This window comes from Hippichthys cyanospilos, chromosome 13 (assembly GCF_059441005.1).
Source record: "Hippichthys cyanospilos isolate Australia breed blue-spotted pipefish chromosome 13, RoL_Hcya_1.0, whole genome shotgun sequence".
NCBI classification, from domain to species: domain Eukaryota; kingdom Metazoa; phylum Chordata; class Actinopteri; order Syngnathiformes; family Syngnathidae; genus Hippichthys; species Hippichthys cyanospilos.
Window position 1 is genome coordinate 16,062,810 of NC_142381.1, and position 13,161 is coordinate 16,075,970.

A 13,161-nucleotide genomic window follows, 5' to 3' on the forward strand; every position below is an offset into this window, starting at 1 on the left:
GATTGGACTTTTACCATTTTTGGGGGTAAAACAAAAAAAAAAAAAAAATAGATGACAAGAGCTGTTCAAAACATCTGAGATTTTATTGCTTTTGTACATTTCATGTTTTAAGAATAAATTCAACAAACTATTAAAAGCTGAATGAATAATTATGAGTAATGAATTAACAAGGAATGTAAATTTTTGCCAATGTTGGGTTTTTGCCAGTTTCTCAAATGTGGGTATGAGAGGAATCGTTTCTGCAGGCGGCGGGCAATGTTTTGTTTTTTTGTGTTGATGCAAAGAGAAGCTCATTTTTCTTTTCAAATCAAGAGCAAACTGATTGGAACAGAAGATAACATCACTAAATTGCATGGCAGTGAATCCATTGCAGAACGTAAGTCTTTCATTTATTTTTTATAGTTATGCATATTTTCATTAGTGATGCTATTTTGCAGGAGACAAGTAAGAAAGAACAATGAACAACGATCTACTGAAGAAAATATGTCTACAGACAACACACATATACTGTATGTGTGTGTATTAGTTCTGTCAATTTTTACAATTCAATTTAGCCGAAACCTATCCAAACACAATTTATTCACCCAAAGGCCTTTATAATATCTTTGACCCTTAATTTTTCTAAAGGTTTCATAAAACTATGAAATCTAATCACAAAGCGTGCAATTTTTTCAAATATGTTGTAGAGAAAATTGCTAGTTCTAATAAATCAAGACACAAATGGTGAAACACTTCTAATTCTTTTTATTTTCACCCCAAAATCCTTTGCACAAGTTAGGTAGGAGGTGCATGTCTGAAAAAAAGATCACACGGGATAATCTTTGAAAAACAAAGTACAGTAGTTTTCGTTAAGCAAAAACTATATTTTTAACACATTCGAATGTTCTTTGTGACCAGAAAAACTTCACCGGACGTCAAACTGTTTAGGAAAATCTTACTGCATAAATAAATGCGCGTCGCGTGTGTGACCTCCACCTTACCGGAAGTTGTATTTAAAAATAAACGCGTTTTCAAGCCAACTGCAAAGGTTGAAGTATAATTGTCCCTCACGTATGTTCGCAAGTGACTTTGGATTTTTGCACAGTATAATTTGCACACGATTCTGGCACGTTTATCTTCGCATTTTCCTCACTTTTAATGTGTAGTCTCGCTGTTTCCGGTGTGGGGGGTGTGCGATGTGGTCGTGTGCGTGTGTGTGTGTGTGAATGTGAGTGACTGCTCGCTAAATTAGCTGGCTGCAGTCTTTCAGGGATACCTCTCACGGAGCACCGGAGCCCTCAGTGCAGTAAGTAATCCGTTATTTCAAGTCCAAATGAAACGTGTTGATGTGGGTGTCAGGTGGCAGAGATCGCGCGAGCGCGTGCGCGTGTGTTGAGGTTGTGTGGATGTGGCGCCTCCATACTAGTTGAATCCTGCACGCACAGCTGCAAGCACCGCCGATTTTTTTTAATTATTATTTTTCACGCGTATAATGACAATTATTTCATACATTTTGCCCCCATTGTTTTGTTTCGTTCCAAGACCCGGTCCAGATCAGACTGGTTTGGGTCAGGTTGTCACCCTGAGCGCGTTTAGCACTTCTCGTCGGAGAGGTGAGTGAGGAGGGATCGCACCTCTATAAAGAAAATACATGAAATCTAACGAGGTGAAATGTGATCTATTGATCGCACGCAAGCAATTGATGGTTAATGTGTAGCCACGCAGGCCAGCTGTGATTGGCTGAGAGTGAGGGGGACAAGCGAGCGAAGGCTTGCAGATTACTCGGTCCAAAGTTCATCCTCCCACATCACCTTCATTAGCAATTAAAAGTATTGATTAACGCAGCGTGAGAGCAAACCCACACCCGGGCTTCTTATAAAGTACAGCATCAAGCAAACGTGCACGCGCACGCTCTAACCCGTGAGAGTTTAATTCAATTTAAAGAGACCGCACATGCAGCTCGACATTAGTCTTTCATGTGTCAGTCAATCCGGCCAGCAGCCATGTTTGGTGCAATTCCAGGAGGAGTTTCATCATCCTGCAGCAAATCCTTGCGGAGACTTTTAAGTTTAGAGTGGAAAACGGTTCAAAAAAAAAAAAAAAAGAACATCTGACTGCGCGCTATGAGTAGAACGTGTTCATGGCAGTGCAGGCCAGTTTTATCTGGCTCTGTGTGTGTTTGCTCGTACCCTGACACAAAGTACAGCGTATGCACCGACATCTAAATAATTACAGTGTAATGTGTGTTGCAAGCATTGAAGGCTGCTTGCAGCTGTGAATTGATGTTATGGAATCGGAAGGGTAACCATAGCAACGCCGTACACAGCACATACTGTACCTGCTCGTTCTCAAAAGTCCTTTTGCATATCTGAAAATAACCAGTTGTGGACAACACACTTGGAGGTAGCTCAAATATTGATAAAGCTACAACAATTGGAATGTTACGGAACTAAAATACCTACTTTAGAGAAAAACGTGTCAAAAAATTTGGAACAGTCATCTTTATGGTGCACATCGTCTACTAATCCTTTCTTTTCATACATTTCTATTACAATTTGAACATTTTGCTTGCTGGGAAATGAAAGTCGAGCTTTTAAGGAGGTTGATTTTGTCGAAATCCCAACTTGGAGATGTCTGTTGAAAATCGCTTTTTTTTTTGTGAAAAAAACTCTAATATTTGCATCATATGCCATGAGATGGCACGAGTGAGTGCAGAGACCTTTTTAAGTCGTTTCATTTGTATATTTTTATTTTACATTTCCAGTGATCTAGGCATCATTTACATGTCCACAGGAGCAACAATTATTACTTTTAGAAAATTTTGAGCATGTCAAGTTTACTTAAGTTTGGTTTGCAGTTATGCAAAGTGTTTCCTGTGTGATGTTGCACAGCTCACTCGTTAACGTGCTAACGGCAGATGCTAACGTCAGGTGCGACAGCCAAAAGTGATATGTGTGTTTTTTTATGTGAATATATACAAATACAGTAAACAATGGTGCAAAGAACTAGTGTCCCTTGTTTGTGGACAGGCCGGCATATTAATAAATTAGAAAAATGCAAATGTGTTGTATCCTGATTTTTTTTTCGTACCTAGAGACAATATTTTTCCAAAGAGGCTTTTTGTAACCTGATTTTTTTGTAACGAGAGACGTTCTTAAGTAGAGGTACCACAGTTGATGAATGTCTAATTTATTACTATTATTATTAGTATTATTATGTATTTTTTATTTGCAAAACGACATTAAAACTATTTAATTTCTTCAGATAAAAATGGCTGCAGAGCTCTCCACGACCATCAACATCAAGGAGCCCCGTTGGGACCAGAGCACATTTGTGGGACGCGCCAAGCATTTTTTTACCGTCACTGACCCACGGAACGTCTTGCTCACGAATGAACAGCTAGAGCGCGCGCACAAAATCATTACCGACTACAGGTAAGCAAGCCACCAGCAAAATCCCAAATCCAGAATTCTTATCCAGGTGTTTACCATCTCCCAGAAAAGGAATCGTCTCCCCGGGGCTGACGGAAGATGAGCTTTGGCGAGCCAAATATGTCTTTGACTCCGCCTTCCACCCGGACACCGGAGAGAAGATGATCCTGATTGGCCGCATGTCAGCGCAGGTTCCCATGAACATGACCATCACTGGATGCATGATGACGTTTTACAAGTAAGAACTTGCTCCTTACCTCTGGCAAAAAAAAAAAAAAAAAAATGCTATTCACTACCATGAGTGCATTTGTTCAACGATTGTGCAGTATTTTGTCCAATCCTTTCAGTTTTACATCTAAAGCATCTCACATCAAAAGGATAGCATTGAAAGAAGGCACTGGGGAGCTGAAATTTCATCCAGATGGTGAAAACATGCCAAAGTTCAAAATGGCCCCACCTTAGTTATCACACTACCAGCAGTGTGCCATCCATTAGCTAAAAGACTGCAGGAATGATGTGGAAGAAAAAAAAATAATAATTATCAGAACACTGCACAAATGGTTCTTGTCTTTGAACAAAGTTGCAAACTTGAGAGCGCTATGTGAAGGAGTAAAAAATATCACAAGTGCTTCATGAAGCTTCATTTTCCTATGGCTACTAAAAATGCAATGATATGTTTTACATACCCCCACGATATGTTTAATAAATATTACATTCGTGGAACAGGATCAATTAGACTATTTTCATTCATCTCAGGTATCAGGGCGCCTGCATGTCGCCACGGCAACACTTGACCGCTGAGTTTTGGCGCTCGCTCAAATTGAGTTGCCAATTGGCGTTTGGAAATGAACATTGAAGCAAAGTTTCCCATTTGACTCCAATGTGTCATAGCATATTGTGTCAGGGAGGAAGTGTTTGTGCACATTTTCACCGGTTAACAATTATATTAAGCTGTTAAGCAATTAGGCATGAAGGCTGTCTAGGCCTTGCTGGGGGCTGTCACAATTAAATATTTTTAGAATAGATCATTCTACCATTATTTCATTGATTAATCAAATATTTGGATGACATTTCAGTTTGCAATAAATGTTTTATGGGAAATACCATTTTTCAGTTCCATTAAATGGGAAAAAAACATTTTTCCCAATTGCTGGTTACTAACCACTTACTCGTTACTTAGTTTTTAGCTCATTCAGTGCCATGGAGGAGAATTCTCGCCTTTTAAAATATTAATAACTCGAATAAATAATAACATTTTCTGCAATTGTGTTTTTAAATGGAGGGTAGCTGACACCTTTGACTAGTGCTAACCCAGTATAAGCCAGTTGAGTACTGTAGTGACAACTGTGACCATTGGATGGCAGTGTTTCCACACATACAACATAGGTATTACCTACATGCAATTCAAAGTAACGAATGGAAATCATTCTTTCATATATTACCACCCGTATTTACATAGATGTAGTACACAATATTCTGTTGGACTCCAAATTTGAGTGAAAACGCTAAAAACAATGTCCCTCAAGAGGTTTCCTCATCTGATAACACTTGGCACTGAAAGAGATAGTAATGGAAAAAAAAAAAAAAAAAAACTAAAAAATGTCAAGAAACCCCAATGAGAGGGATTGATGCCATACTTAAACTTTTTGAAACTGATTCAGTTACTGGTTTGGTCATTGTTTTCAAAAGTAAAAGCAGGTGTTTGTAAATGTCTTATTTTTATTCATTACAAAAAAAAAAATCAATTTGCTTTCATAAAAGTTTATAGAAATCAGAGAATATTTACTGCTGAGAGATTGAAGTCAGAAGAGATGGACCATTTTAATTTATACAACTGCTCTGAAGGTTTCCTCGATTATTAAAATAGTTGTCGATCAATCTGATAATAGATTACAGATTTAGGGTACGATTTCATTCCTTCTTTTAATCTTCGTGCGGTATTTTGTCCAATTCTTTGATATTTACATCAAAGTCGTGTACTACATCAAAGGGAAAGTAATGAAAGAAGACACCAAGGAGCTGAAATTTCACTCAGTCATGTTGTTGAAGTTCAACATGGCAAAAACACTTATTTATCACACCAGCAGAAGTGTGCCATCCCTTGGACTAAAATACTGGAACATGTGGGAATTTGTCCCAAAAACGAACACAACATTTCACAAATGATACATAATTCATGATTAAACTTCGAGTGTTCATTGTCTGTTTCCCGCATCACCCAGGACCACTCCAGCTGTGTTGTTCTGGCAGTGGATCAATCAGTCTTTCAACGCAATCGTGAACTACACCAACAGGAGCGGCGACGCTCCCATCACCGTCAGGTACACCACCAGACCGGCCGGCATCCTACCAAGATCCCTCGCTGAATTGTTTCTCTTATTCGCAGTCAACTTGGCACAGCGTACGTATCAGCCACCACTGGGGCAGTAGCTACCGCGCTAGGACTAAATGCACTAACAAAGGTATCATCTAAGTTCATCCTACTTCTCATTTTAACGGGCTGACCTCAAGCTCTCGGGTAGTGCTGACATGATGTTAGCCGCGCACAAATAGTCTCTTTGTACGAGAGGAGCCTAATTATTCACGGGGTCGTGCTCTGGAATCGGCGTGTCTCCCTGCCAGCTCAGTGTTATTCATGCTGATTTATGCTCGGGAAGCTTCAGTGCGTGCACAAGTTCCGAGATGCAATTTGTTCCGCTGTGTGCGTATGTGTTTTTGAAGACTTTTCTTTCCCGCCGCAGCACGTCTCACCTCTGATAGGACGCTTTGTTCCGTTCGCTGCTGTAGCTGCTGCAAATTGCATCAACATCCCCCTGATGAGGCAAAGGTAAGATGGGAGGAGTCCACCTAGTAAAGACAAATCGTGGAAAAAAAAATTGGACTGGAAAGTCACAAGCCTATTTCCAAGATTATAGCGGCACCTTGCGGCATCTCACAGCCGCAAGGTGCAGCCATCTGGGCCATTACCAAACATTTGGCTTTGGTCCTTGTTGTAATAGAAACAATCAGTTTTGCATTTGTTTGACCCTTGGGGGAATTTTGATCTAACTCTGGTTTACAAAAAACACTAGGAGGCTCAAATATAGCTCAGATTGTCAAAACATGATGACTTTCAATATGCAAACTGCCATCCCTTGTAAATGCTTGCAAACGGGAGCTCGAGAGGTTATACCCTATGGATGTCAATTTTAGCCCTTGTCGGGCTCATTTACTGCCATTCAAAATTGGAAATATTGTCAATTTTGGACAGATTGAAAACCTGATATTTTATCATGCATTTCCTCCATTTTTGCATGAATCTTTTCAAGGGCAACTCGCGAATGGGGCACAATAGAAATTTTTCTGTTGACACCCCAAAACCACCAGGTGGCGCTAACGACCGAGTTATGACATTTGCAAGCCTTTCAATGACTTCAATAATTGGCTGAGCCTGAACTCCCATAATGCAAAAGTTTTCAAAAGTCATGATACTTTAATTATGACATAATACATATTCCTATTTATAGTTCGTAATAAAACAAATATGTAGCAGTTACTTTTACTATTATTGCAGTTTTACCGTTTTTGTACATACGCTCCCCCCCCATTCTTTTTTTTCCTTATGTATGGATAGGGCTGATGCCACTGAACATTTTGAGGAGTTGAGAGTAAATATATATTTATATTTGACGACGTTATGACCCTTCCAAAGTCAGCCTAAATTGTGTGATAATAAGGCCAGGCTAGTGAAAAATCCCCAGACACCCATGGGTTGAAATTTACTTTACTATTTCATTTAATTTACTATTTACAGCTCAGCAATTAGCACACAGTGCTCCCGTATTCAGCTTGACATAGTGACTTCTTTCTTTGAGCGTTTTCAACTTCTTCTGTCATGTATGTCATTAGATGGGTGCCACCCAGTGTCCAAAATGAGATACCACATGGACTATTTTATTCTGTTTAATTGATTTTGCACTTCTTTGTACTCATTGAAAGTTGAAGTTGTATAACCACATATTTTTGATTGAGGAATTTGCTTGCACTGGATATTTGCGCTTCTTTGTAATATTAGTTTATTTATTCGTAGTTAATCTTATGTGTTCTATACAAACTATGTATTTCATGAACGAAAGGGAAAAAAAAGATCATAGAAATTTCCATTCATTTCATGCAAATTAAGAGAAAAACGCTTTATTGGGATTAATAAGGGACCAAAAAGGAAGTTATTTTACTTTTTTTATGACAACCGCTATTAGTGGGAAATCATGACCGCATTGTTCCCCTAGCATGCATCGAAAAAAAAATCTACATATTATTGGCACCAGTTGTTTTTAGGTAATAGGTTTTTCTCCATTTGGCCCTTGAGCTAATGAGTTTGACATATTGCTGTGACACATGGTAAAAACCCTATTGACCAGCTAGCAAGAATTAGCATTGAACTTACGAGTGGTGTTTACTTTCAAATGAACTATATTCACACACAAATCCTGTAGGAACACATATAGGAGGCCAGTATTTTTTTAATTCTGAAAAACTAGTTATGTTAGTTATTTTAAACTGATATTTTTTGTCTTTTTATTCTCATGCAAAAAGTGTGTATCCTCATGCATGTGACACATAAATACAGGCACGACGCTTTGGACTGAGCCAAAGTTAACAGCAGAGGGCAGTGTTTCACCTCAAACCGATATTGTCACAGCATTTTGAGCTTGAATGTTAATACCCAAGATAGCAATATTTACAATACTGTTATATACATTTGAAATACAGCTGCCCGAAAGTGTCAGAAAAGATGAAAGCTTACCATGTTCGCCACAGAAAGACGTTGTCCTTTAAAATGGAGGGAAACAAAGAATCAACGCTTGTTTTTTTGTGTTTTGGATTTGCTCGTCGTCTTCAGAGAACTGAAACACGGCATCCCAATAACAGACGAGAATGACAACAGGATAGGAGAGTCGACCAAAGCGGCACAGCAAGCCATCTCTCAGGTTGTGGTCTCAAGGATCCTCATGGCTTCTCCGGGAATGGGTACGAAGATCTAATTTCTGTCACCAGTCGCGCCTTTTTGCAATATATTCTTTGTTTTTGTTCTTTTAAGCTATCCCACCCTTTTTAATGAACCATTTGGAGAAGAAGGCCTTTCTGAGGGTAAGAAATAAAGATTGACTAAAAAGCAGGACATGAGGGATTCAATCTGTTTGTGGCCTTCATTTGTTGTTGTTTTTTTTTTCTCTCATGTGCTCCTTTCAGAGGTTCCCATGGATGAGTGCACCAATTCAAGTCAGCCTGGTGGGATTCTGGTGAGTGGTCTTATGGTCAACCCGCTTAGTTGGCATTTCTTCCATGAAACATGTTACAGTCTGTTTTCATTTGCAATTGTATCCTCCAGGGTTGAATGTCATTTTTTTCCCCATAAACCGGTGCAATTAAGGCAGGTTTAATCTTATTTTTTAACGGGCATAAATAGTGTAAAAAAAATATGGTACTCACCTGGGCTAGGCATTATGGCCAAAAATTTAACTTTGATTTTCACCAGTTATTCGATTACAACTGACCCCCAAAAACATGTATTTAAAGGTTTAATTTCATACAAAATAAATTCTGTAGGAAACATTAAGACAATGATAATGTAGCGTGATTATAAATCAGTTTTACATGACCTTAACGTTAATAAATCTTTGGTAAATGTCACAGAGTCGGTTTTCAATCTAGTGACAGGAAAATGAAGCGCCTATTTATTTATTTTTTTACTCCTCTAGATGGTGCTCTCTTTAAATATTAACTCAAATACAATGGAAGTGTATTAAACACCCCTGTCTCTTTGAACCAAGAGTGCCATCTAGAGGAGTCAACAAATACCACAAGTGCTTTGGGAAACTTCGTTTTTCCATCACTAATCTTAGATATTTATTTATCTAGTTATTTATTTTCAAGTATTATGGTAAAGCAGGTAAGAAAACAAATGCGTTAGTGTCGTCTAATATTGTAATATTGTAAAATATGGTAACATAATCAAATTAATTCGATTTATTTACCAGCTCTAGCACTCAGCACTTTGCATCAATTTTCAATGTTCACTAAGTCCGAAGTCACTGGAAAATGTGAAAATAACATGTAAAAAAGTATTGGGATGTCATCAAACATATTCTTAACTTTTTTGTAATTGTTTTTATTTTTCCTGTGTTCTTATAGATTTTTCGATAAGCGCTACAAATGTAAATTTGTCATAAAAGTGTAAAAAAAAAAAAATAAGAAAAAAACTTGCCAACCACTGTAAAATATTCTTAAAATATTATTTGGATGACGACAAATAGCGTACATATTTTTAGAACAAACTTTCAAAAAATGCCTCATTTATACAACCATATAGTTCTGCTCATCTCTTCATTGATTTTTTTCAGCCTGGTATTCGCGACTCCACTGTGCTGCGCATTGTTCCCCCAGAAGAGGTATGTGAAAAGCTTCAATCATCAAAAAAAGAAAAAAAGAATATCATTTTCATAATAATCTAAATGTTCATTCTCCAGCTCCATGTCAGTTAGTCGTCTGGAGCCCGAGCTGCAGGAGAAAATCCGAGCCAGCCACCCAGGTTTGGAGCGGGTCTACTTCAACAAGGGGCTATGAGAAGCCCCGCCCACCGCAGAGTCCAAACGCCGCCAAGGCCAGGTTACCGGCCCCCTTCTCATTCAGTGTGCCAAAGTTACGTTTGCGTCTGCTCATTTCACACAGACGGTTCTGTCTCAATTCTGTCAACAATGGTGTGAATTTCTTTTCGTTTACTGGCATTTTTTTTTTTTAGTTTTTCACCTAATTATTGAAAAATCCAAAGCTGTGCCACATCACTTCCGAACAACCTCAACCAACTGTTTTATTACATTGCTATCCCCTCACTCGCTTTATTTTCGCATGCTTTTGAAATGGCGGAGACCAGTAATGGACCCACATGGTGCTAATTCAAAACCCTCACGATACGTTTTTTTTCTACCGTATTTATTCTGCTTAGCAAACAACCACTCCTCATGACAATAAGTAACACTTATATTCTGTCCGGCGCACTGTATTTCTGAGATTGCAGCAGACTGATTAAGTTTATTTTGATTGCTACAGCAAACAAATGGCATTCAGCCAACAGAATGATACGAACAAATTTGGATGCATTTTTGCTTTTTTCCTCCCTTATTCATTGCAAGCATCAAATCAGGACAGCAGATACATGACGCATACAAAAAAATGTGATCAAGACATCTCTAATCTGAAAAAGCACAACCGATTGTGCCCAACTTGAACAATTATGACTATGTTATTTCAAGGGAGAAAAACGAGTTGTCAAGTTTTCAAGAGGTTTACTCAAGCTAGTCGAGGCTCTTTGAGGAAATATGGTAACAAATATTTAAATGTCATGCCTTATACAAGCTAATTTGACGTTTTAAGTTTTATTTTTCTTTTTAAGAAGAAAATTCAATCCCATGTACTTATTTGTATTATTTTCAAATCTTTTAAAAGTGTTAAAAAATAGCATCTAAACATGCCTGGTACTCAATTCGGTGATAAACTCTTAAAGTAATCGATTATTTTAGTTCCTAGCTCCCTATGGTAATCTATTACTTTAATACTTCATTAACTTAGATAGTTCATTACTTTATACTTAGTTAACTGAGGTAATCTATTACCTTAGTATTTTTTGTCAAAAGTAATTAAACATCCAAGTACTTTATTACCTAAAGCAGTGCTTCTCAATTATAAATCATCTATGAAAAATGTATAAGTATACCAAAACGGTATCATTTTAAACGTTGACAAATGAAAAAAGTAATATAAATCAAGTACAATTTAATCCAAAAGATTAAAATATATAACAATATATACAAAAATACAAAATATAACAAGTGCATCAAAGTGCCTGAAATAAAAAAATATGCCAATCCTTATTTTATCGCAACTACACTTTACTTGTATCCAAGTAAGTAAAACACTAAAGTAGATTTGAGGACTGACAAAGAGTAACAGATTACTTTAGTACTTAATTACCCTATTTAATTGCCAAACACTACAAAAGAAATGGTATCTGAGATTGAATATTCTTAAAAACTCTAAAACTATATCTTTGGGATTGAATGAGTTAAAATGCTGCCAGCGACGATTAATCAACACAAAGTACTTTTTTTAATTTGAACAATTTTGTTTTGCAGTAGACTTATTTGAACTCTTTCAGTGCCATGGACGAGAATATTTGTCTTTTAAAATAGTAATAACAATAATAATAAAATTCTCATCAAATGTTTTTCAATGACGGGTAGCTGACACCCTTGACTAATGCTTACCGAATATAAGACGATTTAGCACTGTAGTGATAACTGTGACCATTGGATGGCAGTGTTTCCATACATACAACGTAGCTATTACCTACTGTACATATAATTCAAAGTAAGGAATGGAAGTCAATCTTTCATATGTTTACATAGATATAGCACAATATTCTGTTGGCCTTGAAAGATGAGTGAAACTTCAAAATATACTGGCCCTCTAGAGGTTTCCTTTTCCGATAACGCTTGGCACTGAAAGAGTTAATTCTCTGTTGTAATTTTGATTCCCTTATGGTAAAGACAACACACATCACCTATCACAGAACCAAAAAGGGCACCCGCAGTTGAAGCCGAACTTAATTTGGTGAAGTGTTTACCGTATGTACATGTATTTCCTGTATTTTTGACTTAATTACTGCGCTAGCATAGGTTAATGAAAAACAATGCGGCATCCCGATTTGCATAGATTGCGATTACATTGTTGCCATAGGAACACATCTCTGTCGTAAACAGAGGACCTTCGTACACATTCCAGATGCTATTGGTCCTCATCTTTATGTCATGTAACTGTATTGAGCTCTATCAGTGTTATATAAAGTTTCAGACTAAAAGTCGAATCTTGAATATTCGAACAAGTAAGCATCATCTCACCTACATGGACTGTGCTGCTCACTTTTGCTCATCCAGCACTCGAAAATCCTGGATCTGGCCAGAGAACTGGACGTTTCGTTGGCTGCTTCTAGAAATCAGTGAAGGCAAAAATAAAACACACAGGCACAAGACTAACAAGCAAACGTGTTGATTGCTAGAGATCAAGTGTTAGTTGTAATGATTTTAATGAATGAATGAAAATGTTTACATCAAATGTTCTTGAAGTTCAATTCTATCATGGTGTGATCACTGTAAAGATGTTTAAGTCTCAAAATCTGCTATTGTTGTACTGTATGAGTAACCTAATAGTGTTTATGTTTCCAGCTGGTATGAAGTGACTTGTTCTTGTCATCTTCAAGGTGAACTGAATGTAACGTTTTCCTGCTACAGACAAGTCTTAGTCCACAAAAGCACAATGTTGGGATGCTGACATGAAACGATACACTTTTTTTGTTGTTTCATTTTTGAAACCACGGTATTTAGTTCATCTTTAACCTGCTGAGGGAGTAGCACAACATTTCCAACTTTTATGTTGACTGACATTTCTTGTATTGATTTTCTTCACGTAATTATATCCAATGAGAGCAAATCCCTCATAATTGCTGTCCACCTCAAACTAACTTGAAAGACGCGAACTAGTGGAAACTCACAATTACAGTCCAACTGATCATGTGAGAAAATAAGTCAGAATTTGTATGTATTTCTGAATCTTAAATGGCGTTTGGTTGTGCAGTTCACTGACTCAATGTGATCTTTATGTGGAATAATAAAGAGCGCCTTCAACTTCAGGCACTTGACAGAAAACAGCATAATGA

General features: G+C 37.5%; 1 protein-coding gene across 1 annotated transcript; it reads left to right on the top strand.

Annotated features, from left to right (window-relative positions):
• The first annotated feature begins 1,163 nt into the window (after positions 1-1,163).
• sfxn1 (sideroflexin 1) lies at positions 1,164-13,158 on the top strand. Its single transcript, XM_088431159.1, has 11 exons — positions 1,164-1,285; positions 3,244-3,413; positions 3,478-3,648; positions 5,633-5,731; positions 5,797-5,872; positions 6,152-6,237; positions 8,293-8,420; positions 8,491-8,540; positions 8,643-8,692; positions 9,794-9,841; positions 9,920-13,158. Exons 2-11 carry the CDS (start codon positions 3,250-3,252, stop codon positions 10,014-10,016), a joined length of 969 nt encoding a protein of 322 aa, XP_088287285.1. The 5' UTR covers positions 1,164-1,285; positions 3,244-3,249; the 3' UTR covers positions 10,017-13,158.
• Positions 13,159-13,161: the final 3 nt, after the last annotated feature.

What these genes read in the sequence shown, in the direction of transcription:
- sfxn1 (XM_088431159.1), top strand. Translation starts at nt 3,250, where the DNA reads ATGGCTGCAGAGCTCTCCACGACCATCAACATCAAGGAGCCCCGTTGG. An exon ending in GTCAGCCTGGTGGGATTCTG is followed by an intron (nt 8,693 to 9,793) that starts GTGAGTGGTCTT and finishes GATTTTTTTCAG; the next exon opens with CCTGGTATTCGCGACTCCAC. An exon ending in GCATTGTTCCCCCAGAAGAG is followed by an intron (nt 9,842 to 9,919) that starts GTATGTGAAAAG and finishes TTCATTCTCCAG; the next exon opens with CTCCATGTCAGTTAGTCGTC.